The sequence below is a fragment of the Spodoptera frugiperda genome, chromosome 2 (genome assembly GCF_023101765.2).
Source record: "Spodoptera frugiperda isolate SF20-4 chromosome 2, AGI-APGP_CSIRO_Sfru_2.0, whole genome shotgun sequence".
Taxonomy (NCBI): Eukaryota; Metazoa; Arthropoda; class Insecta; order Lepidoptera; family Noctuidae; genus Spodoptera; species Spodoptera frugiperda.
Window position 1 is genome coordinate 6,704,603 of NC_064213.1, and position 25,217 is coordinate 6,729,819.

General features: G+C 37.8%; 3 protein-coding genes across 18 annotated transcripts in view; 1 reads left to right on the forward strand and 2 right to left on the reverse strand.

The window, feature by feature from the left end:
* Positions 1-165: 165 nt before the first annotated feature.
* On the reverse strand, positions 166-6,355 carry LOC118269167 (WD repeat-containing protein 75). The gene is made up of 11 exons (XM_035584131.2): positions 6,128-6,355; positions 5,843-6,050; positions 5,125-5,408; positions 4,668-4,858; positions 4,090-4,254; positions 3,622-3,809; positions 2,589-3,359; positions 2,068-2,209; positions 1,539-1,681; positions 1,005-1,190; positions 166-518 (listed from the first exon to the last, which is right to left on the reverse strand). Exons 1-11 carry the CDS (start codon positions 6,235-6,237, stop codon positions 213-215), a joined length of 2,694 nt encoding a protein of 897 aa, XP_035440024.2. The 5' UTR covers positions 6,238-6,355; the 3' UTR covers positions 166-212.
* Positions 6,356-6,726: 371 nt separating this feature from the next.
* LOC118269166 (ribosome biogenesis protein WDR12 homolog) lies at positions 6,727-11,784 on the forward strand. Its single transcript, XM_035584129.2, has 9 exons — positions 6,727-6,928; positions 7,007-7,306; positions 7,495-7,635; positions 9,078-9,253; positions 9,371-9,435; positions 9,806-9,950; positions 10,339-10,440; positions 10,868-10,997; positions 11,440-11,784. Exons 1-9 carry the CDS (start codon positions 6,870-6,872, stop codon positions 11,579-11,581), a joined length of 1,260 nt encoding a protein of 419 aa, XP_035440022.2. The 5' UTR covers positions 6,727-6,869; the 3' UTR covers positions 11,582-11,784.
* Positions 11,785-12,620: 836 nt separating this feature from the next.
* LOC118269164 (protein alan shepard) overlaps positions 12,621-25,217 on the reverse strand; it is a 116,925-nt gene continuing 104,328 nt past the window's right edge. For 8 of the 16 annotated variants that reach the window (XM_035584124.2, XM_050702995.1, XM_035584119.2 and 5 more), the window contains 8 exons: positions 22,337-22,608; positions 22,076-22,134; positions 21,243-21,367; positions 19,424-19,663; positions 19,128-19,277; positions 18,114-18,383; positions 17,821-17,859; positions 12,621-17,528 (listed from right to left, as the gene is read on the reverse strand). In XM_035584124.2, the coding sequence (XP_035440017.1) occupies positions 17,394-17,528; positions 17,821-17,859; positions 18,114-18,383; positions 19,128-19,277; positions 19,424-19,663; positions 21,243-21,367; positions 22,076-22,134; positions 22,337-22,608 (1,290 nt within the window). In that variant the 3' untranslated portion in view covers positions 12,621-17,393. The remainder of the gene's footprint in view (positions 17,529-17,820; positions 17,860-18,113; positions 18,384-19,127; positions 19,278-19,423; positions 19,664-21,242; positions 21,368-22,075; positions 22,135-22,336; positions 22,609-25,217) is intronic. The other 8 variants (XM_050703015.1, XM_035584126.2, XM_050703030.1 and 5 more) reach the window with 7 other exon arrangements.

Genomic DNA, 25,217 nt, shown 5'->3' on the forward strand with positions numbered 1-25,217 from the left:
CGCAGCTTCGGATCAGGCGTCAGCCCTACTGGGCCCCATCTGTGGTGGTCTGATGATTCTATGACGCGCCGTAAACACAACCAACTGCTGTGCAGTACACCATATCTCATATTATAATTTACAAGAAGTTATCAGAAAAGGTACTAAGAAAAAGAAACTACCAAATTATTATGATTAAAATATTTATTTAACAAATAAAACTAACTTAGAAACTAAACACCAAACAATGAACTAGAAGAATGTAAATCTAGGAACGGTTCGTGCATCATTTTGTTGAGTTTCTTTTCTTTAACGGCTTCATAGTTGGGTGTCCACAACTCTGTGACCTTGGGGGCGTAAGGTCCATTCAGCTTGGAGCTAGCGTCTTCATCATCACTCGAGTCCTCGTCAATCTCCATAGGTTTGTCTTCTTCTGTGTCATCAAGTTGTTCTATGTCTTCGGTACCAGATAGACGTTGCAGGAATGTTGTGCAGAGCAGACCTACTGGAGGCACCATGTGTGGTGATGCTAACGAGAACTGGAAGAGGGAAATACAATTTTATTTTGTTTATTTCGACTAAAACATAATTGACTATACATGATTAAAGTCTTGTGATCTTTCAATTAAAGGGAACCACATACTGCAAATCAACTCTTTGAGCTGCATTGGTATATTCATTGATTACTTTGTAAATTTACGTTATTAGATTAATTTATGATGGAACTAGCGTAACTTATTGTTAAAAGTTCCTAAAATAAATAAAGAGAAAATAAAAAATCTTTGAGCAATCAATGTTACAATTTCATCTTCCGGAATATTTTTTTTCATAGGCCAGTTCGGAAAATGCTCTAAAACAATGATCTCCTTTGCTATAATCCCCACGCTTGCCTGGTGATTTGGAAATCGCAATCACAGAAAATGCAGTTTTACGAAATACCAAACACCTTCGGGGAAAAAGTTACTAAAATTAAAACTTACGATGTAAGATTTAATACGTAAGGCTTGCGTATAAGTATTTTTTACCTGTGCTATAGTAGAGCCGGCGAGGTTATTGACATCGATGACGTTGCCATCCGCGGTTGCCGGCGTCACCTCCGACAGTTGTTGCTCGGCCAACAGCGCGCTGAAGTTGGATGTGGGCAGCTTACGGTGGGATATCACTTCTAAATGACTCTCCTCTGTTTGTTCCGGCTCTAAGCAATAGATTTCCTGAAAAAAAGTTTAAAAATGTATTAATACTGTTAGTTACTCCTTTCAGTAACAGTTTCAGAGAGTTGAAAAATATATATGTCTATTTTTTTGCTGTTCATAATAAAATTACGAGCTCCGGTGAATCTCGAAACTAGTTGAGCATGCTCGAATGAGTTTATTTAGTTTAAGTAAACCGTATTTTATTAATGTCGTCACGCCTTTTATCCCCGAAGGGTGCAGAGGTGCACAATATGACACGTAATGCCACTGTGCAATGTAGACTCTCTTTTTATGTTGTAAGTCCCATGTAGCAAAACTTCGTAAGATAAGGGAAAAATAAAAATAAAACATAGTTATTATACTTACAGAATCGTTCCTCATTAGATACAATCGGATTTCGTCATCGAAACAAGTACCGAACGTGCATTGCTTGAACACTCCCGTAGACGGGTCTAGTAGTCGCTTCTTTGTCAGTATGGGAGCCGAGCTGTGTGGCGAGAACACGTGTACTGAAATAAAGGGTTTATTGTGCTGTAGTATAGTTATTGTTGGAGATTTAAACTATGGTATTTGGTCAAACGATATTCGACTTTATTGAAACAGGATAAAGTTGATGATAGGAGTTAAGAAAAGAGAGTGAGCGAGTTTGCATATTAATTACGCATTTTTATAAAGCAAGGGCTTTGGTGAAATGTGAAGAATATCTTTAAAGGACAATGTATGGAATTTTTTTCTATGACTCTGAGGAACAGTACCTTTAGTACGAGTTTGCTTTACGTTTAAAGTAATCAAAACAAGAGTGCGTTCAGTGCTCTGGTTGGTTGGTTTATTCGAGCCGGCTAATCAGAGCGCCGAACGCGCCTACCTATATAAAATTTAATACTAAAATACTTACGGTCATTATTAGTTGTAACTACAGCCAATTTATTGGAGAACCTGTGTGAGACTAGACAAGTCGGGTTTATCTGTACGAGCCATTTCACAGTCAGCGATAGTAGACTCCACACAGCGAGGCATGTTTCTGTTGTGCATACCAACTGGAAATTAAGAATAAGATAATCAATATAAACATTGCTTTATTGATAACTTAGTGATTAACAAACAGCATAGTTCAAAAAGCCAGATAAAGACAATAAGGGTGCTTTTTTATCAGAGACGTGATATGCTACGTTGCTACGTTGCGTTTGGCTTCCACCAATCATATTCATTGGCACAAATAGGTTAGGACTGATGGAAACGGACTTAGCTGAGCCTCATTGAGCTTAATTGAGCCTCGCTCATACAACAGAGACAACGTACAAGGGGTAGGCAGAGACAATAGAACGCCAATTACTACGAATCTTACATACTTCTTTCGCTTCAGTCATAGAAAGCAAACATTTTGCTTGAGTTTCGTGTATTGTATAAAATACTCACATAATGTGCAGCATCCCTGTTTCCGAATTGAACGTGAACTCCTTTAGGCCTCAACGCGGGGTGAGACAACGTAGTACTAAGGTTACATAGATGTGTGTCCCATAAGGTCAGCTTGCAACCAAACCAGGCAGCTATTAACGAGCCGTCCTGAGAAATAGCTACACCGCCCATATCAAACTCACTGTCTCTCTTCGTACACACTCTATTAGCTTCATCGTTAACCAACGACTGTTCTTTATGTATATTAAACAACTTTTTTATCACATCGTCTTTCTTGTCAACTTCCCGCAAGTAAGGCAAGTCCTCATCCCTCCCAGGCTTGTGTTTAAACCCATCTTTGAATCCGTTAAGCACGTCATTCGATATGAACTGACCAATCCCCGACGAGTAATAGCACGCAGTCAAACAACTCCACGCGAACTTTTTACCCTTATTCGACGGTGATGTGTTCTCTTTCTTCCATATCCTGAATTTCTGGTCAGAGCCCGCTGATACGCAGAAATCGCCTTTATAGTTAAGTGACAGAGAGACTACATTGCAACCCCCGTGGGATAGGTTGACGCAAGTGTTGAGTTGGAACGGTGTGGAGTTTTTGTACTGTGCTGCCCAGAACTTTAGTTTCTCTTCTGGGTAAGTTATGCCATCGTTTCTGTATTCGGAGGTAACCAGCCAATCTCCGTTTCCACTGACAGCTGCGCAGGTCACTTCAGTTTCTAAAGGCAATAGATTCCACCTTTCTGATGGTAAGTTGTTCAATCCCGTTATGTCTAACTGTAATAATAATGAAAAGATTTGTTTTTAAATGTCATATTCACAATGTTTTACAAGGGACAAAGTATAACTAAAAAAAGTGCAAAAATGAATGGAAAGACGATTGTAAAAAGGTTAGAAAACAACTTGTTTTATTCAATAACGAATTGATAGACTTTTTCTTTAGTTTAGTTTGGAGTACATAATAAAGGTTTGCGTATTGCGTTGATCCCAACCAACTTGGTATCAGGTCAAAATAGATGATGGTAAAAGATTGACTTACATTATAAAGCACTTTATCAGTATTAGTAGAGTACAGCTGTAGATGTCCGGTGCGCGCGGCCGTGAGTAGAGCAGAAAGGGGCGGGACGTGCAGCAAGGCCCCGCCCACCGCGCGCGACGCCGGGGACACGCCCCCGCACTCCAACAACGTGCCCAGCACGCGCAACTGAGCGTTTGCTATTACCACCGCTGTGAATTTAAAAAATACTACTTTATAACATGCTTTATTATTTCTCAATTATTTTGGCGTGAGGTCCCCAAAAGATTTTCGACTTTATTACAAAGTGTTAAGGTTCAAAATTAAAAATCTTTTTATAAACACGAATTGCCATACACATTAAATGGTCTATACCTTAAAAAACATACAACAATAAGTTACATAGTTTAATTTATGTTCCGTTTTGTTTAAGAGATTATAAAATGGACAGAGACATTCACCTATCATAAGGTAGAATTTTGCTATACTTACAATTATTAGTTAAAGTCAAGGCGACATGTGTGTTGTTTGTAGTGATAAACCTTATCATGCCCGGTAGACGAGGGATGAAGTTCTTTTCACTGGCTCTGTACGCTAAGTCACCAATTGTCCATTTTACCAGCACCTTCTCCATTCCACCAGTGTAGAGATAGTTGCCTGAAATAGATGTTCATAATAAATAGAAATGTTAAAGGTGACAGCAACGTCTTAAGCTCAATGAACTATGATTTACCTATGATTATATTATACTAACATATCAATATATTGTAAAAATTAAAAATATCATAATTTATTTAATAAATTGTGGTCTTTAACATTCCAATGGATTGGTTCAATGGTGTGATTTTTATGTCTATAGACAGCTTTTTGGAGGATCTTATTAAAACGCCTAAAGTATTAAAACGCCTAAAGATAAGCTTAAAACGAACTACAACAATTAACTAAACAAATAGAGGTGTTAGGAAATAAAGGCATTGTAGATAATGATATTTTTTTTAAATTCCCCCAATTTAAAAAAAAATAAAATATAATAAATCCATTAATTTTAATACATCAACATAATACAATACCTTGTAAGGAGAAACAAGTTGCGAGTGGTGGTAAGAAATGCCAATGCATCACTTCCCTTGCCACTTGTTTGTAATCAAATAAATTCCCTCTTATGACCGTAGCCCGTCCCAAAGTGTCCGTGATGGCTACGGCATTTGTTTTCTGATGGGCCGCCACTGACATTATTCGGTAACCATTATGATTTATTATTCTGTGGATGAAATTAAACATTATTGATGGTGTATGGTGTAGATACAGTGAAAATAATTTTGACTGCTGTGTGAATCATTATGGAGAATATTTTTAAGTAGGTAACAGATACATAGAAAAGAGTCAGATGTTATTTTATTGCACTGACACAAATCAGGATAAATTAGCTGGTAGCAATTTTTTATATTCATTGGTATATCATTTTATTTTAGTTACACATTACTTTACAGATTCTCTTATAAATACATAATGAAATAAAATAGTTACCGTGTTTTTAAATGTGGTTGCTGTAAATTTTGTATGGATAAAACTTTTGTTCCATTGCTCACTGCTGCATATCTATCTCCGTTGCACCATCCTAAGGACACACATATCATGTCTCCGTACATCGGTTTTGTATCTCGATAGTCATAGAGTAGTTCTCCAGTCTTTGTAGAGTAAGTGTTGAGGTTTAAAAACTTGTTATTTGGTTGACTCGTCACAATACAACACTCCGTACTGTCGACTAAGTCAAATGTGAGCACTTTTGTATTTGTTGGCAGATTAAGTTTCTGTAAATTACATTAAATGATGTAGTTGTTACTTACTTAAATAATTTGTTTTGTAATAAAAAAAAGTTTGACCCTTGATGGGATGTCAGAGGAGGAGGACAGAGACATATTCTTAAGTAACAATTTAGTTCTGAAAACAATTGCTAAGAAAGGGTTAAGATGGGTGACTTAACCCTTCCAAGTTCCACATCTATAAAATTGTAAGATAGGCAGATAAGAGGTTTTAATCACACTAATATTATAAATGTGAAAGCTTGTTTGTTTGTTCATCATTCAAGCTGGAACTACTGAACGAATTATGATAAAAATTTGTATAGAGACAGGGTATGAGTTGAATTGGGTGATAGGATACTTTTTATCCCACGGAAACGCGGGCAAGGCCGCTGGCAGAAGCAAGTAGTGAATAAATCTTATCCAGCTGCATAGGTACTTACAGTTTCTCTAAGAACAGCCCCATTTGCCCAAGTCCATACGGTAACATAGCCAGTATCGGAACATCCATACAAGTTGTAGTCCTCATTTTCAGGGAATTGTATCGCTATCAGCTCATTTACAGGACTTTCGGTTTCAAGTATACGAACACATTCTCCCGTCTGAATATTGTACACTCGTACTATATTCTCAACAATTATTGCTATTGACCTGTAAACCATTACAAAAATTTTGATATTACATACAATTTACGGGCAAAATAAGTTTAAAAGCAAAATTTAACTCACTCTCCATCCGGTGAGAAAACAGGACGACGTTCTATAATACTTCTGCCAGCTTTTCTATAAAAATTGTATTTCACACTTTTTCCACCATCACCATTAACCATTACACCCATTTTTAACAAGTTTTAGTCAATAATATGGTCAATTTATTCAAAACATTTAAATAAACACACGAATTTTATCCTCGACAACATGAGATAACCTCAATGTTTTATTTGGCGTTTGTGTTCCATGATCTATTTAATCCACTATCATGACAAACAGTAGAGTAGGATAGAGAAAATATAAAATTAGCAAGTAAGAAAGAGATAGCCGACTGAACCTTATGCTTTCAAAATCGAGTTAACATGTGGAAAGTTGAGGTCTGGAACGCTACTGCACTTCGTTCGGAAATCATTAAAATTTGTAACTCGAAACATGATAATGATACGGAGTATTTAGGAGTACAGTTTGCACAATATTAATCAGAGTTACAAAAAATATACTTATTTAATATTTTTACAAGAGAAGGAATATTTATTATTTTTTGTAAACAATAACTTACTGTGTTAATATAAATATTGCCTACTGTAATTTTAAAACGTTCACAATGAAGTCATTACTGTCAAATTCTGAGAGCATGTGTCAATATTTGTCTATTTTTCAGAAGGCACGGAGTTTTTAAAGTTCTCGTGAAGCTGTTCGTTTAATTTATTATTTAGTGTGCAATCTTTCTAAATTATCGTTCGTATGTAAATAGACCACAATGTCTGCCGAAGTAGCTGAAGTTCAGCTTCAAGTGCGGTTTATAACCAAACAGGAACAGTAAGTAACAATACTTTATGCGGCGTGGCGTTAAAGGTATTCGCATGAGGCACATGTTTAATATGGTTTTTGTCGTAGATATGCTGTACCAGACAGTCCATACGCTATACAGAGCAACGTCCAAGTAGCAGATTTGAATACTTTGATTAATGCCTTGTTGAAGGAGACCAATCCCTCAATAGAGAAGGCTGTAGAGTTTGATTTCCTAGTATGTGGGGAACTGTTGTGTTCGTCGCTCTCAGAACATCTGCAGGAGAAAGGGGCGTCCACAGAAGATACATTAGAGATCGAATATCTTGAAAGATTCCCTGCGCCATCACCTCAGGATTGTTTGATGCATGATGACTGGGTGTCTACAGTACATGCACATACTAACTGGTGAGTCTATCAGCATTATTCAGCAAGTCAACTAACAAGAGATGATTTTTGAGTGTAATTTACTATAAGAAAAGTTTGTTGCACAATTTCATGCCATCAAAAAGTAACATACATGGTTTTAGTTATAAATAAAATAGACTGTTTTATTACCTCTGTTTTATATTATTAAAATATATTTTCTTTTACAGGATTCTATCAGGTTGCTATGACAACAGCATTCATATTTGGAGCACTAAGGGTCAACATAAACTGGCCATTCCTGGCCACACATCTCCAGTCAAAGCAGTTTCTTGGGTATCTTTTGAAGGTGACCAAGCAGTTTTTGTCAGGTAATTCAATTACAATATATAACGGCATAACAATATTGATGTTTGAAAGGCTAATTTGGAATCAGATTTTTCTTCCATTGAATGATGTATCTAAATATCTCAAAAAATTATGCTTAGATCAATTAGCCTTTCAACCTTTGTTATGATCTATTGTTTCTTAATAATATTGGTTATTGAATTCTTAAATATTATGAATCTTATAGAACAATCATCATTCATTAAATCAGCCAAAGTTGGCCTACTGTTGGGGGACCTCCCTCTTTTACCGCCAGTCTTCGCAGATTTGTCCATCTCTGAACTATCCATTTTAAGACTGACTACTAACAAAAATCTATTGAAGGCAAGTCCTCCGCTAGCGATGGTCACTTTTGCCCTCATGACGCTTAACCCGTTGTCTGTCGGAACGCAGATCTATGCGAGACAATGTGTTTCTATTGTGTCTTATATACCGACAGACAAGGGGTTAATATATTAAAGATATCTTGAACCTTACATATTTCTGAAGAGTCTTTTTGGACGGAACCTTAAAGGACCTAAATCAGTCAAAATACTTATTTGAAACTTGGGCTTTAGAATGGAGATTTTGCAGTTACTAGTCACCATTACAGCCACTTAACTCATTTCACTCTTCGAAATACCTATATTTTTATGATGAGTAAGTAGTCAACTCGGACCACATGCCTACGGCCCAATTGGGACGAGTTGGGGAAATTAAAAATAAATTAAGATTTTAGTGGTCAACTCGTCCCCCATTTTTTTTTGTATGGATCTTTAAACTTTATCAATGTTTGCTACAGTTAGCAACACAAGATTAAAATTTATTTTTCTTTACTTTCGTTTTGTTCATAGATTTTTTCGTATTAAAAAATCCTTACGAAGTAAGAACCACTTTTTTAGTGTCGGTTAAATAATTTATTACCTAAATTTTTTTAGCAATCACACATATCATGTGTTACCCAAAATTACTAAGAATAGTAAACATATGTGGCTTAAACAATGGTCATGGAGGTCACTTATAAGATAAATGATAACAGGTCGGATTTATGAAGAATGAAGTTCCTAATAAATCTTTTGTTTTCAACAAAGTAGTATAACTTTATTATTTCCAGACTAACCCTTTTGCTACTGACTGTACCTTATCTCATTGTGGTAGTGACGTGGGACGAGTTGACCACTAAAAATATTATTTTATTTTATTTTCTGCAACTCGTCCCAAATAGGCCGTAGGCATGTGGTCCGAGTTGACTACTTACTCTTTATGATATACGAAATTTTATATTCTGATTTCAATTTATTACTATTATTACCTTTTTATAGTAAAACATTACATAATAAAGTCTACAATGAAGTTGCGCATCATCCAAGCGGTCACCAGTAGGTGTCAGGAAGTTACCATCTGCTATATTATGATCATCATAACAACTTTGTTAATTTAATTTCAGTGGCTCTCACGACCAGTCAGCAATGTTATGGGTTTGGAATGTTCCTCGTAACTCAGTAGACTGTGTGGTGACTTGCCAGGGTCACGAGAAGGGCATTGAGTGTCTTGCGGTGTCCGCTGATTCGACCCGCTTTGCGACTGGCAGCTGGGATAACAATGTTAGCTTGTGGAGTACCAGTGAGTTTAAAGTTCATTATTTATTGAGATAAGACCAAAGAGATGCTTTTGAATATAATTAGTTAATCTTAATGTGTGATTATTACGGTAGATAATATGATTTTTGTGCATTTTTAGGTCTAACAGAGGAAGACAGTGCACCTGCAAAGAAAAAAAGTAAACCAGATCATGGGAAAGCTAGGGTGAGTGCTTGTATTTTCTTAAATTATTGCATAGGATATTTTCTTAATTTTTCATTACACCGGCTATCCTTACACATTTGAGTTATCAAGACAGTCCTTTAGCTATCGAAAGATTGTTTTCAAAGAGTGCTGTGTGCTATTTTTTAAGAAAATACTAAATTTTTAACAACTAGCCCCACATTAGTATCTCCTCCTGCATCATGGTTTTCTCATACACATCACACTCAGACCCGGATAACACAAAAAATTGCCCCATGCGGGAATCGCACCCTCTACGCAGCAAGTTGTACAGCCACCGCGCCAATCGTATAGTCAAGACTTTAGTCAGAAAAACATGAAGCAAATTGAATATTTATCTATAAATTTCTAGGAGCCATTAACCACATTGAAAGGCCATCGAGAAGCAGTGTCGGGTGTACAATGGATGGATTACAACACAGTACTGTCCAGTGGGTGGGACCATCTGTTGAAACTGTGGGACTGCGAGCTCGGTGGCATCAAGCAGGAAATTGCTGGTAAGTGTTCATAAATTACTAGAGGTCTACGCAATTTAAACTCTTAACTGTTACTAAGGTTGATCAACCTTTATAGGTTGATCGTACCATACTATTTTATTTAAGACAAGACTAATAATAGTATTTTTTTTGCATTCTTTCTCTTTGTAACATGAATATCGTCTTGGGATATTCATTGAGTTGATTGAGTAATGTGAATTGTGAATGTTAAATGTCATATTATAAATGCGAAAGTTTGTGTGTTTGGTACTCAATCATGTCAAAATAGCTGAAGGGATCGGGATGAAATTTGGAACTGGAATTACACATGACTACTTTATCCTATGGAAACGCGGGCGAAGTAGTTGGCAGAGGCTAGTTTACTAATATGGTTTTATTTTACTTACAGGCAATAAAGCATTCTTTGACGTGGATTGGTCTCCGCTAAATAACAGCATCATTACGGCGTCAGCAGACCGACACATTCGTCTTTACGATCCTCGATCTACAGGTATGCCCTCTATTATATCGTAGCTATTTAACTTAAATTATCATTATTCTTATTATTTTCGAAACTGGACATCATTTCATATTTGTACAGAGAAATATTGCTAAGTTATTTAGTAACACAAGCCTTCCTCCAGGTTAGGCTGTTCTTCCATATTCTTAGTAAGAATTTCGATAGTCCAAAAATATTCTTTCAACTCGGGTATTGAACCCGATACAGCTTGATCAACTGTCACATAATTTAGACTAATAATTTTTTTTTCAATGAAATCAAAATTTATTTGTAGATATGATATATCTGGATTTGTATGGAGTCGGAATTAAACTCAGTTCAAATCGCAATCATGCTAAAAACGACTTTACTGTCTAAGAAATAAGAGCGACTTTTTAACAAACAGTTTAAAACATATTGGATACCCACTTTTTTATAGAAAGTATTGTCAAGACGACGTTCACTTCACACACTGGTTGGGTGCAGTCCGTCCGTTGGTCCAAAACGCGAGACACATTGTTCCTGTCAGCTGGTTACGACGGCCAAGTTAAACTATGGGAGACTAGAAGGTATTTTAAACACAAGTTATCTAATAATAAGTCTTAATATCATCGCTAAAGGCCCTAAAGTAGCAAACGGTCTTCTGCAATACACTATTTGCTATTTTAAATCCATTGGTTGGTTATTATAAATCAGATACAGTGATTGGCCCAATAGGATCTTAAACGAAACTAGCGCCATCTACTGATCGCAAAAATAGTTTTTATTGCTTATTGGCTTCGAAAAGATTGAGCATATGGCTTTATTTTATTCCTTTATCTTTTTCTGTGCGATTTTTGTGCATAAGCTTAAGTTGTACTTTAAATTTAACTTTAATTTAATGAACTTTAAATCTAATTTGCTTCCGCTTGAGTCAGTTTTTTGTAAATTATGCATTTAATTTAATAAATTATGCATTGCGCTTTAGAAGGGTCTTTTACCAAATTAATACCGGAATATTACATTTTCCAGTCCACGTACACCTCTCTACGACTTGAGCGGACACGAAGACAAAGTGCTGTGCTGTGATTGGTCTAACCCTTCGCTGCTGGTCAGCGGTTCCTGCGACAACACGCTTAGGATATTCAAAGCGAAACACTACGAGACCGCGTAAGGGTTAACTTTAACTTAGTGACCGACCAAACACCTAATAGTGTTCGAACATTTTGACGTTTTTGATTTTATTTTTTTACAATATATTCCAAGTTTTTATTTAAAATTGGAATCGTAATGTCCGTCTAAGGTGTACGTCATGTTATTTAGATTAATATTTCTGTTAGCAGATAAATACGAAAGTAATAAATAAGTTGAATTTTATGAGTTTGTTTTTTTTAGATTATTTTCTCAGTATTCTCTTTGGAGTTGGTATGATTTTCTCTGCGGGAATCGAACCCGCGACACGTGGAGCAGCAGTCGGTTGTTCAGCTACTGCATAGTTTCATTACTTATGGAGAAAAACTTATAGAAGGACTTTAATATTAAGCCCTCTATGCTTATCTTGTAATTAGCTTACTGTTGTGTCGTAAGAACAATTTAGGAGCCAACAAAAATGCCATTACACCTATTTTCACTATTCTTCTTGTAGCATAACGTGGAGATCTTAAGTGTGTGAGAGCCATACTTCGGAATGCGCCGGCTCGACTGGAGTGACACCACGGCCTCACAGAAAACTGTTTCGTTGTTTGAGTGAGGTTACCGAGGCCCAATTACCAATTTTCGGAAGGGGCTTCCCAATCTTTCCAATCCCCGACCCCCAAAAAACCGGCAACGCATTTGTTACGCCACTGGTATTTCGGGTGTTCATGGACGGCGGCAATTGCTTATCATCAGGCGATCTGTCTGCTCGTTTACCTCAAATGTCTTATGTCATCAAAAAAGGTTATGGCAAACTCCCTTATCGTAGAGAAGGCCCATAGTTCCACCATCACGGGTTGGATATGAATTTTGAAATTCTCTCAAGAAAATACTTTTTTTTCTTGAATGGCAACCGAGTCTCTAGTACAGAGTTGTCGACTATACTGCCAGTTTTTTTTTGTTATTATCTGATTGGATGTAACTTGCATACTTACGTTCATTGTCACATGTCATGTGTACGTGTGTGTGTGTGCTACAGGTAATATACTAGATAGGGGTATGGAAAGAAAATAATGTACTAGATTTGGTTTCGCTTGTTTTATTCAATCATTTTGCTCTTACAAAATATGTTCAATGCAAAGGAACATGACTCGTCACAATAAAACATGCTTCTTAGTACCATTTTGATTTATTAATATTATATTTTAGATTCCATTCAGCATAACTATAAATAATGCGGGTCACGTAAAATGCTCATAGCACAATATAGAAACTTGCAAACACTTTGTAACAAAATAGATACATAACTTTCCTCTTTGTCTTTTCTCTGCGAGAATTGCTTTTACACTATTATCATAGTTATGCCAAACCTCACATCATAACACAACGAAGCAACATGTCCCTTAAAAATAATTCTGTCTTACCAACAATTTCATTTCATTTTTTTTTTACATTTTATCAAGTTTTATTTTTTTGCATTCATAATTCTATAATACTACCTACCTAAATATTTACCTATACTATTCTACTGTCTAGACTAGTCTGCTGGGTAGAACACCACACTATATTAATACACATTGGACAAATACATTCGTATCGACACTTCCGTTTTTTTCATGTAATTTTCTTCTTTACACTTATTCAACTACATAACGAAAGAGGTGAAAGCAAACTTGTTCAACTGAAACTTATCAAGAATGTGTTCACTATTCTTTTAGACGTCCTTACTTAGGTAAGGGCGAGGCGCGCGAGCGCGGCGTGCAGGCTTCAGTCCATTCAAATTAAATTATTTAATAAACTAACAAAGGAAACTACCCTAGAGCCGGCAGGCGCGCGCCCGCGCCGCCTCGCCCGACAATATATTAAATCTAAGGCTCTATGCTATCTATCTTAGCGTCGAAACATTGTTTTCTATTCTAACCTATCTATAGTTAAGCCTAACAACTAATCCTAGCCGTCATTCGTTAACTTGCCCGTAGCTTTACTATTCTCTGTATCGACGTAACCGTGCGTTCTCTTATATCTAAATGACTTATTTTTAAAAACATCTACTTAACATTTCTATTCATCGACATGACATTTTCTGTTGAAACATAGTTTTGGTTTTCAAGACTTGGTTCCCCAATCGCATCTTTGTGCTCATCTTATGTTTTGTTAGTCGTCACTACACATAGTAATGTATTACAAATCATCGCCCGTAATCTCAAAGTATTGTTATCAGTTATCACACATGTCTAGAATGTACAAGTGGTTTAACTAGGAACATCTACGTCACTGTCGAGTTCAATTCATTTTACATCATGTGTGGAAAATGCAACGATTAGACAGCCACATTATCATCATTAAGTTGTTAATACAAAATATTTAAACATAGTTTTTACATTATCACTACGTTTATGTAATACGGTAAGTTTTCTTTTACCTGTAAAAATATTGTGTAAAGCACATGCAACTGCTATATTGTATTCAATCTGAGCATTACTTTAGAGGAAGCTGAAGGCACTACCATCAAATCAATTAATTATTGCTTAAATGGAAGGGAAGCATTAGAAAAATAATTTCGTGCTAAAATACTTTGCTTTCGACGGCGTTCTACTACCAGGACCGTGCCACGCTATAACTACAAGTCACTTAGACGAATACTTCACGTGCGATACGTGAGCTCATTGGTACATGTACATGTCCCTACAAAATACACATTTGCTTTATACAACGATTTACGGAGACAACGATTTGCTCATTGGAATGAAACTAAAACATTAGAGCCAGGAAATCATAAGATCCACTTACAAACAGTACGTAACCAAGGCTTGGTGATTCTCGTAATAACGTGAAATGAATTTATTTAATACATTGACATCAATTTTAAATGCAAAGTTTAGCGGAAATATCTATCGGAAGACTGCATTTACAGGAAGCCACAGTGTACGTGGAACACTAAACGATCAATACTTAACTAAGTACCACGCGGCGGACGCTCGGTACTACATTGCACTTTATGGTTATTACATTTCACAAGTAAAGGCGGTTCTTATTCAGTACAATAAAATTTGGCTTGATCAGACGTCGACCGGGGCCGCCACTGATCTACGGAGTATTGTGGTTCACACACGTCTCACTCGAACGTTACACTAATAAAAATCTCACTTTGCCTTGACGTGAGCTAGGGTGCGGCTCGTCGGCTCTGCGGTCGTACGTTGTTGCGCAGGTAGAGGAGGCAGTCAGCTAATACAACTACTATCTGGGGCTACCCACGTGTTTGCGTTTTGTCAGTTTATTGTTCACACTCGTGACTTGTCAGCGTTGTGCCTCTACATGGAAGATGTTTAGCAGTACGTCACGTTACTCACGTTAACGGAGAAAATTTCTTGAGCTAATGTATGTACATTCGAAAAAGTAATTGATTACGGAACAACAGTACAGATTCAGCCTTCTCCTGAATAAATCAAAATGTTTGTTTACAAATCAAGTACAGATCCACTACTCGTTCAAAATCTACGTTATTCATTCAAAACCTGCCGTCAGCTAGTTTCAGTTCCTGTATTGTTTCTTTCAAGTCGGTTCACAGGTTTTGAACAAAGAGGTTACCGCTTAATTGTCAGTTAAAATACAGTTAATATATCAAACATTTAACTAGTCTTCAGTCCCTGAGTTGTATAAATATTCTCCTACTTCTTACTCGACTTTAATGATTTGTATACTTTGGTTCTGATGTCTTGCGTGCCAAAATAGAATTAAACAGTTGCGATATAGTAGGCTTTTACTCGTACCCATCAACAATGTATATACATGTATACATATCCATGTATAATTTATATATATTCAATATAAAAATATCAAATTTCATATAAAGTCATAAAGTGTACCCAAAACCTACGTGATGGTACAAAAAGTGCTCAATTACACCAAAACGGTGTTTACTTACACTTTGGATTTCAAATCCATTTACATTTTATAATGTGGAAATCAATCGTGGAATTTTTGTTTGAGTTTTCTCTAATGGAATGTGCCGACCGCCTACAAAATAACAACTACAGTTGATTCAGTACATGATTCTCAAAAAAGGATCATTTCATTATTCACGTGTTTTCAACGTACAAAAATTTGTATAGACTCGTAAAATGTATAAATAGACTTTACATACAACTGCTTATTGCTAAATGTTGCCGTATCATCAGCACTGTCGTGCCTACAAGCGCAGACGTCACGTTGGAAGTCATTAACCATGCAGTAGTCGTAGTACACGAGTCGTGTGCGCATGCGCAGAGTGCGCCACTGCGCCACACGCGACACCTCGCAGTGTGTGTGTCAACATCAACTAAACGCGGATCACAAATATAACGAACTTCAAGTAGGTATACATAAATTCAGTCTGTGTTCGGGTTTGGCAACGACGTTATTGTTATTGGAGTTTGTTAATAAATCGCATCTACATTATGCAGAAACTAAAACGAAATCGATAATCCTATTTGTGATGAGAAAAGTATGACTTTAAGGAGGAATATTGTTTTCTATGTACCTCTGTACCTCTTACTAGCAATAGATTTGTTCAGTGAGGTTGTTTATTTTATTCATTGAAAGGTAAATTTAAATTGGCTGACAGCCCATACACGTGGCGCTCGTTGGGTCAGTGAGCCATAACTAATGAATCGCGATCTTTGGAAGACTGCGCCAGTATGAACATTGTTCCTGATAAATAATACTGTTATACATATCCATACACATATTCTGGGAACATAATGAGTTAGAGCACCATGCTAAACGTATATTAGTCTACACAATTCGCACGCAGGATGGTGGTCTCCTCGCTCGAGGCCGGAGCTACTGCCCCATGGCTCCTGTAGCGAAACTTATGTTTGACTACGTAGAGCTGCCTGTATTTATGTTTTTCGACTTTAAAATGACGCAACGATTGTATTTTAAAAATACCTAAACTCATCGGTAGATTCTAAATCTCCGGCTTTTATCGTACAAGATCTAATCGGTGTATCCACCATTACTAACCCTTACACACATACCTAATCATTTCATTATTCTTTACAATTTTTGTTAATATTTTTGATTCCATGATATGACCTTTTCCACCTATCTTTCTATACGATTCTCAGATATTGCTCTCTTCATACACTCCGATGTAACAAAAATTCATTTAAATAAAAGGACAAAAATTATTTTCTCTAAAAATTTCAATATATATAGGTATACTTTTGTAAAATGTGATTGCACCATCTATTTGATTTCAGTGATGTTTGTGTTAGTTCGCTGTCACAAATCAAACGGTAACGCAATAGTTACGGTTCTGAATATGACACTAGCAATCAAAATAAAATGATAACATTTACCGACTTCTTTGCATTGAGGACAAGTTTGATTTGTCGCTTCATGCAAGAAAACAATCTATGCTAAAATAAATACCTAACTATCTTAAATAATTCTGTCAACATGTACGAAATCTGCGCCTAAAATCTTAATGAATTTTCATAAAACAATAATAAAATTATAATGCAAAACACTTTTAAAATTGCAACTATATCTATACATCAAATCCTCTCCTCGAACCGTCAAAAGACCTCATCAAAACATCACAGCAAATCGAACGTCCAGCATAAAGCCAAGAGGACCAGCCAAATACGAAGCCCGTCGAGAAAATAAATAGTCGAGGCGATCAAGTATAGTAAGGCTTAACAACTAGTTAGGGCGCCGGCGGAGCGAGGGCGCCGCGCAGCGGAGCTTTCGATGAAGTCTATAACGGCCGCAAATTAAAACTAAAACAAATTAACATCGTAAAAAGTCACAGTTGCTTTGATTTTTGGCTCGTGTACAGCACGTAGTGTTGTAGCGTGGCTTACGGTCTACTTGGGAGGCGGGTACGGCTGGTAGGCCTCGTCGGGTGAAGCTGCCGTGGACGCGTGCTCGCTCTCCATCGGCATCTGGATGATCGGCGGTGTCGGACCCGCGAAGTACTGATACGGATGCGACGAGAAGTACTGGAACACAACATCGTGCCGACTCAACGCTCTATCGATATATTCATGGCCCCAGGTGTGTTAATTTTCAGTACTTCCATTGATCGGTTAAACATCATCCATCTTTGTTTTTATTATTAATTTCCCATTTTAGCAAACACGAGGTAACACCAGGCACTTAGTGTCGTATATAGCAGAGTGGCAGCATAACGTGTGGCAGAGAAAGCGAGAGGAGCGCTAAGTGAGCGGTGGATCGTAAGCAATGGGACACGGAAGGTTAGAGCGTTCGATTACAATTTTACTGTGCACTCACGTATAACTCATTTTCCGGCCTTAAGCTGTCCCAGTTTACCTGGAAAACAGAGAATCACCATCAGTCTAGCATTGTTTTGACTGAACATTCTCGTAAACCCTTCGACTCGATGAGTCTACATTTTAAGGCCGTTATTCCGTTTTGCAAAGGTCGCTAACCACCGCACTCCTCGTGTCCCGGCTTGGGTGACAACTGGCCCTCTGGAATGAGGTTACTTACAGAAGACAAGACAGATTGTACCTGGGAAGGAAACGGGCCAGTGTCAGTAGTGTGAATTAATACGGGACACTTACATATTGGCTAGGCACAGCGTCGATGGGTATATGTGGGTGCGCGGGGTGCGTAGCGTGGTGCGCGGGGTGCGCGGGCGGGATGAGCGCGGCGTAGGGCGCCAGCCAGGCGGCCGGGTGCGCCGCGTGGTGGTGGTGGTGCAGCTGCGGGTGGTGGTGGAACGCCGCCACGCCGTACACGCTGCCGCCGCCGCGGTACACTCCAGCGCATTCGCCTCCAGCTCCAGCTCCGCCGACTCCTCCGGCGTAAACGCCACTTACAGCCATTGCGGCCTGGAATTCGTCAAGTTGAAACATTAGCTTATCTTAAAATATCTATTTTGACGCTTTAAAATGATATAACACCTAAAAGTATTGGATTGATTTAGACTGAAAAAGGATTAAGAGATTATAACAAATTCAGTGACTAAGGGGGATTGATTGCCATTTCTTTTCTTTACTTCAACAAAGAAGTCGTGTCGTCATGGACATCGAGTTACATATTAATACAGTGCGACACTCCCCTGCACTTGTAACTCAAGCGACGCCGCCGACCTGATAAAACTTGCACAACTATCGCTGCCGGAAGGCGACTTATGCTAATTTTATCGCTAATGAAGACTTTGAGTTACGTGAGGTGCCCGTTCTTTGCTAGAAACTTCACTTTATTTGTTAAATTACATTAAAACTTTCGGAGGGCCTCGTGGTTACACGATGTTATTGATTGGCTCTCCAGGTAAGGCATCGGAACTGACGTGAAGTTGAGGATGGACGGTCTTCTAAGTAAACTAAATTGTCACAAGTCATTGATCTGGAAAAATCTAGTTATTAAAATTAATGTTAGATTATTTATTGATCTACTCGACCACAGGCTTGGTGTATTGTATTCCTGTTATAGTTGCAAAGTTCTAAGTTAAGCTATCGCAATATTGTGATGAATCAGTAATGAATCATTGGTCGTATTGAGTCACAGTATATGGTACAAGTCTTTAATAGTAGGGCCTCCAAGCTAGAGTGAATAGATAGCTGTCAACTGACTACCTGGGTAATGGAGTCGTTGTTGTCTCGCCATGCTCTTCCATTGTTATCGTTTTGTTTGTTGTACAGCGCCTTTTTCTTGTTACCGCCGTCAGCGAACTTAACTAGTAGAGGCTCCTTGGCTCCCGGAATTGGGTTCCCGTTAAACATCTAGAAGAAAATACACGCATATGTTTTTTTTCGTGTTGGAATTTGTTATTAACTTTTCATTTCTGAGTAATTCTAATTGTTCTATTGAAACGTTTTAAGGGCTTGTTTTGATCAGTAACTGATATAAGACAACTGTTTTCACTTACTTGGATAATCTGCTCGCATTTCTCCCTGGACTCCATCCTTGCAAAGCCCACACCTTTGCTTTGGCCGTGGGTGTCACGCAAGATTCGTGTGGACACCACTTGGCCAAACTTGGCCAGCAGTTGGTCCACATCATTCTCCTTGAAGTGCGGTGGCAGGTTGGCCATGTACAGGTTGGTGGGATCCTGCTCTTGTTGCTGTAAATGCCCCGGAGTAATAGGTGAAGTAGTTGCTCTCCAAATCTTCAATGTTTAAAAATTCAAATTGGAAGTTTCAGTGACATGGTCAGAAAGTTACGAGCACCACAACGGGTAGCTAGCAATAAACAAGTGCTGCTGTTGAAATACTTTGAAAGTGCTTGGCACATTCAGTTATTGTGGGGGATTGAGAATTGAATACCATGTGATAAGCCCCGGAACCACTGTAAATGCTATGGTGTGCGCTTACGACACAAGATTCCATCGTTTGGTTGCCTTCTCCAGCCACCATTAGGAAAGCATTATCATCGAGGAGTTAATACATACTGGTTTATTTACATGTTTCCAATGTGTGTACTTGTGATGAGCAGACCGTGACGTCACAAGATATCATCGGCTGCGTGACATGTCGTGTTTATTTTGTTAACTATTAATTTATGTCTAAGCGTTAATTCAACGTGTCTGTGAAATTGTTCTTAGAATGTTAAGATTAGCTTGAAGCCCGCATAGAATATCTAGACACTGAAGCCAGCTCTGACGTATATCAGCAGATTGATCTAATGTACTAATATTACGTAGTGTTATCAACGACATGGGCATATACATTAGCATAGAAATTACGAAGCTTGTTAAAATTCGCATACACACTAATTTAATATCGAAAGCATAGAATACCCGAGCCCAGTAGCGATAATATAATTATACATTGTTATAACGCTGAAGCATACGACAATAGTAAGTATAGAATTAATAGGATGAAACAATGTCTGAAGTATAGAATTAAGTAAGCGTTATATTATTTGCGTCGGTTTGCGTACCATTGAAGGGATAGCATACTTACAACACATTAGTGTTACATTGTTCGTTTGTGAATACGCTGACACAACATTACCACTCGTGTTGTTTCCCAAAATGGACTACACAAATGAATGATCGTGTACTTTGGTAGCTGTTAATACCGGGACATTTCAAAGTATTTATCGCCCATATTGTCGATGATCTAAACACAGGACCTACTTCTAGACAGACAATCTATTGAATCAAACAAATTTATGCATTATATGGCTGGAAAATAGGAACACATTGAATATTTTACCTCAAATTACTTGGATCGGGATGCTTTATGCTACAATACGCATAATATCAAGTCTAGCAAAGTTTACAACATGGGGTACACTCTCTTTACGGTCAGTTATGTATGTTAACAGCACTTCTTGTATAGATAAGGGGTATAAGTACTAAAGCTATAAGTAAGGGAAGACGGAATAAAGGGTTGGGATCAATGGGGAAGGCAACTGTTTAAATGGCGAAAAGTCTGCCATCTTGCTAAGTAACGAACAGTATAAATTAAATTATGAAAGGTTCAAAAGCATTCATTATACGTTTTCAAGTCCGGGCAAGCGCCAATAGCGCTGCGCTTAATTTCACAGTTGCCATTCCATTTTGTTTAATGGCTTTTGGACATTCATTAGATATTAAGGATTGTAGACGGAACAGGGAGTTAAGAGTTAGTGTAGGTGTTCGTTCGTAAGGCGAAGGAGCAGAAGTAGAAGACGATGGGATGAGAGAGCGGACAAGGAGCAGGCGGTTAGTCATAATAGTATTACTTGCATGCACAACGTACACGGTTCAGTCTACGCAGGAACCAGATACCCACTTTAGCCATCTGGGCCTGAACACCTTTGGCTTGTAATCCTTTAACAGCTGCCTCAGCCGATGCGATTGTTTCAAAATCTACAAAACCGTAACCTGGGAAAAGAGTAACAATTTTATAGTAGAAGGTTACCTCAGCTGAGTCGGACCACCTTAGAAAAAAAAAGTTTTAAATCTCGATGATGACTCATGCTTGGTCTTATGTATGTTGAAACAGATATCTAAAATTCCAAAGAAAGAACAGCTATGGTACATACACTTGATATGTAACTAATGAGAGCGAGTATATTGCCTACTCGACATTAGCGTGATGGAAAATGTGACATCGAAAAAGGGCAACATCGTGATGAACATTAAAATTACTGTGCGAACTTCATATCGAGGTAATAATTTAGTATCATCTGTGCTTGGGTGCAAATATAGTGAACATGATAATAGTTCTACGATAAAAATTATATAAAATAAACACTTATAATATGAGAATGTCATAAATATGAATTAAATTGAATGTATCTAGTGTTCGTGCATATATTGGAAAAAAGTCTCACCATAGATGGGTTAGTTTAATGAAGGTAGGTATATGGTATTCTAGAAAATATTAATATATTGTTTTAAATAATCAATTACGTAGTAATCGTATCAATGCAACTCTATTCAATTAACAAATTGTAAAACAATATTTAAATACATACGTGAGATACTATGCACAGATTAGTAACTAATATAGTACTTTACATGTAGATAACTTGGTAACTCGCTATGACAGTGTATATAAAGAGGACGTACGTTATGAATGTTGTTTACCTTTACATTTATTTGTATTCTTATCCAAAATAGCTTTTGTTGAAATTATGTTGCCATACCTGAAAACAATTGAAACATTAGAGTTGTCACATGAACGGAGTAGAGCATGGAGACATACGGCGTAACCTACCTATCGGTAGATTTGCTTACTAGAGATAGTATTTTGACATAAGCTCCATACAAAATGTGTCAAAATTCTACCTCTGGTAGCAAATCTACCGATGGTGCACCGTTATGGAGCATGTGGTGACAAAGACTTACATTTGGCACATCTGAACAAGGTCTTTATCGGTGGTGTTTTGGCTAAGGCCTCGGATGTAGAGGTTGGTGCGGCTGAGCTGTTCGCCCGCGGCGCCGGTGGTGGAGGCGGAGGAGGCCGGGGGCGGCGGCGCGGTGCTCAGGCTGGTGGAGCGCGTGCCGCCCGCCGAGCCCGTGTTGGACGACGACGAGGACGCCGTGTTGGCGGGCGACGCCGCCGTCGGCACGCGACCTCCGGCCGCGCCGCATCCTCCACCCATTCCAGTGCCCGTGTACTGAAACAATACATATTTTTATAGATGATGTCTAGGACAATTTGTGTTTCGTGGAAATAAATTTTTGCATCATCAGATGGAACTATAAATTGCCATAACCACCGTAGGAACTGTTGATAGGAATGTTAGAATTATCCGTTGCAGAAAAACAAATCACAAGACACTCATTGTTTTAAAATAAAATCAATATCTCCACGTTAATATGACGCTGAACACGTCACACAGAACAGTTTGGGCAAGTTACATAACTATTTAATTAAACGTAATTCTCCGTGTACAATCGAGACACGATGTCGATGTCTGTAATCCCCGTGAACACATTGTCGGTGTAACTCGGCGTCGGAACGATTACATTATACTCACTGGATCAAAGTGTTAATATGCGCGCTTGTACAACTTAGCGAAACGGCTGGAATAAGTCGAGAGCGCGCGGAGCCCCTCCGAGGCGACTTCATTGAAATAACTGTTCTCAGTGAAACGCGTTAAGACGTCGACTATTAGTTATCTAGCCGACGAGTAATGAATAGGGAGGAGTAATGAGCGCATGCCGATTCCGAGCACGCACCCTTAATCGACTCGCATGCTCGAAACCCACCGAGTTAAGAAAAGCCAACGGTACGGATTGCACGTGTTCCGTTCCGGCAACGTTACAATTTGTTAATGGATGAACAGTTAGTTTGGATTAACGAGGAGGCTCGGGCTGCTAGGAATAGCAATTTGGTTCGATAAACAAGTATTTAACTGAAAACGTTAATGGATATATTTCACATTAGATACTCGCGCCGCGAAACGACGCTTTGATAACGTAAACATGAAATTGATTACAAGGATATGGTGTTATCCGACGGTGTAAGGGCTATGAACGAGACGCCATAACGCGCGGTTTTATTATGACATAAATAAACCATACGGTTTCGAAAGTAGAGCATTCGATTTTTATTTGTTTAGGTACAATATGGGTTAGGCAAGCGATTTTTACACTTATTAAAATACATTATAGAATATTAATTTTATCAGTCGTGACTGAAACACTGTCTATCTAAACATTTGTGTTTGCGCCAGTGCCTACAAACAGACAACACTGAGTACGTCGGCGATGTTCTACTATTTGCATTTAGTTAACATATTAATCCCATAAACTGTGCGTGTCGTTGACGTAACAACTCATCAAGCGGAGTTACATATGTGCTGTCGAGTTGCCATTTGTGTAATTAAATTCAGGGCAACCATATTAATGTTACCTTCTAAAACGAGGACTTCCAGGGGTTAAAGGAAGAATTTAGATTCGTAATCCAATTGGTATCTTCGTTGTAGACGACGGTAATTGGTCCAATTTGTGTTAACTGCCGGAACGACCACCGCGGCGATACATACGCCGACATAAAAATAAATTAGCAAAATACATGTTTTATACCGGCGCGACTTTAATACAGGAACGGTTAATACGAATAGGTAAAGTTTAAAAAGGTAAAAAAACAAAATTGCTTGCGTTTTTCATTATGGGTGCTACAGTTAGTTGATTATTTTCGGAAGCTTATTAAAGTGCTTCATATTTTTAATCTTTAAGAGTCACACATTGGTTTTATGATATTTTATGATTATGTTTAATATGTTGTTGATAAATTGGGTGTAAATAAATTAGTCATTAAATATGTGTACATAATATCGAAATAACGATTTGTATATTTATTCAATCCTAATCTTTATTAAAGTCTAAACTGCAATTAACAATTAGTGATTAGTTAAAATAATTGACATAATTCATAGTCTAAGCAATGAGTACTAACGAGGCAGCTTTTAAGTGGCAGTTAAAAGGTAAAACGTCCGATTAGAGGCTATTTAAACAGGAGTCGACGTTTACGTTATGTCGGCCACCTGTGCAATTTACTCAATTTAACTTTATTATCTAGTCGGGAATTTGGATGGGTAATTAAGAGAGTCGAGTCACCAGTGTACTCTCGGGAACATCCTTACAACTTCGGACCCGGGTCCGTGTTTGAAAAAGGAAATGTCAGACAATGTAAGGAAAAAATTAAGGATCTTAACCAAGCTCGATGGTAGCTCAGGCTCTTAAAGTGTCTTAAACTCAATTAGACATTAGACAGATACTGTAAGTGAGTGGTTCTATTGATATATACTATACATAATAGAATAGTTTTATTGTTAGTGGTCACTATCAGCGATCAGATTTCAAAAGTAGTAAAATAAAGTTAAATGAAAATGTAGTAGAGATTTCCCGACTAAACGTTTAATCGGAGATATTAACACGTTCAACTATAAATCTTCAATTTTATAACATTAATATGCATTGCTCCGAACATCCGATAACAGATAATACCACCAAAAGAATGTACCTTAAATCTCATCTCAGCTTACATCAATATTTAACGTGACAAATTTACAAACATAAATAATAATTGTGTAAGCTCCCGAAATCCGCGAAATCCTGAAAGTAAGTTCCAATCAGTCTGGCTTAGGTTCGACAGGTGTCAAGAGTGCGGGAGTGACGGAGTGCTGGCTCCTCCCACATTCTGTGACAAGTAATCATCACGTGTCAAAGTTGCGCCAAGTTACGTAAGTGCCTGCTTTGTGGGAACCGGGAACTTCGG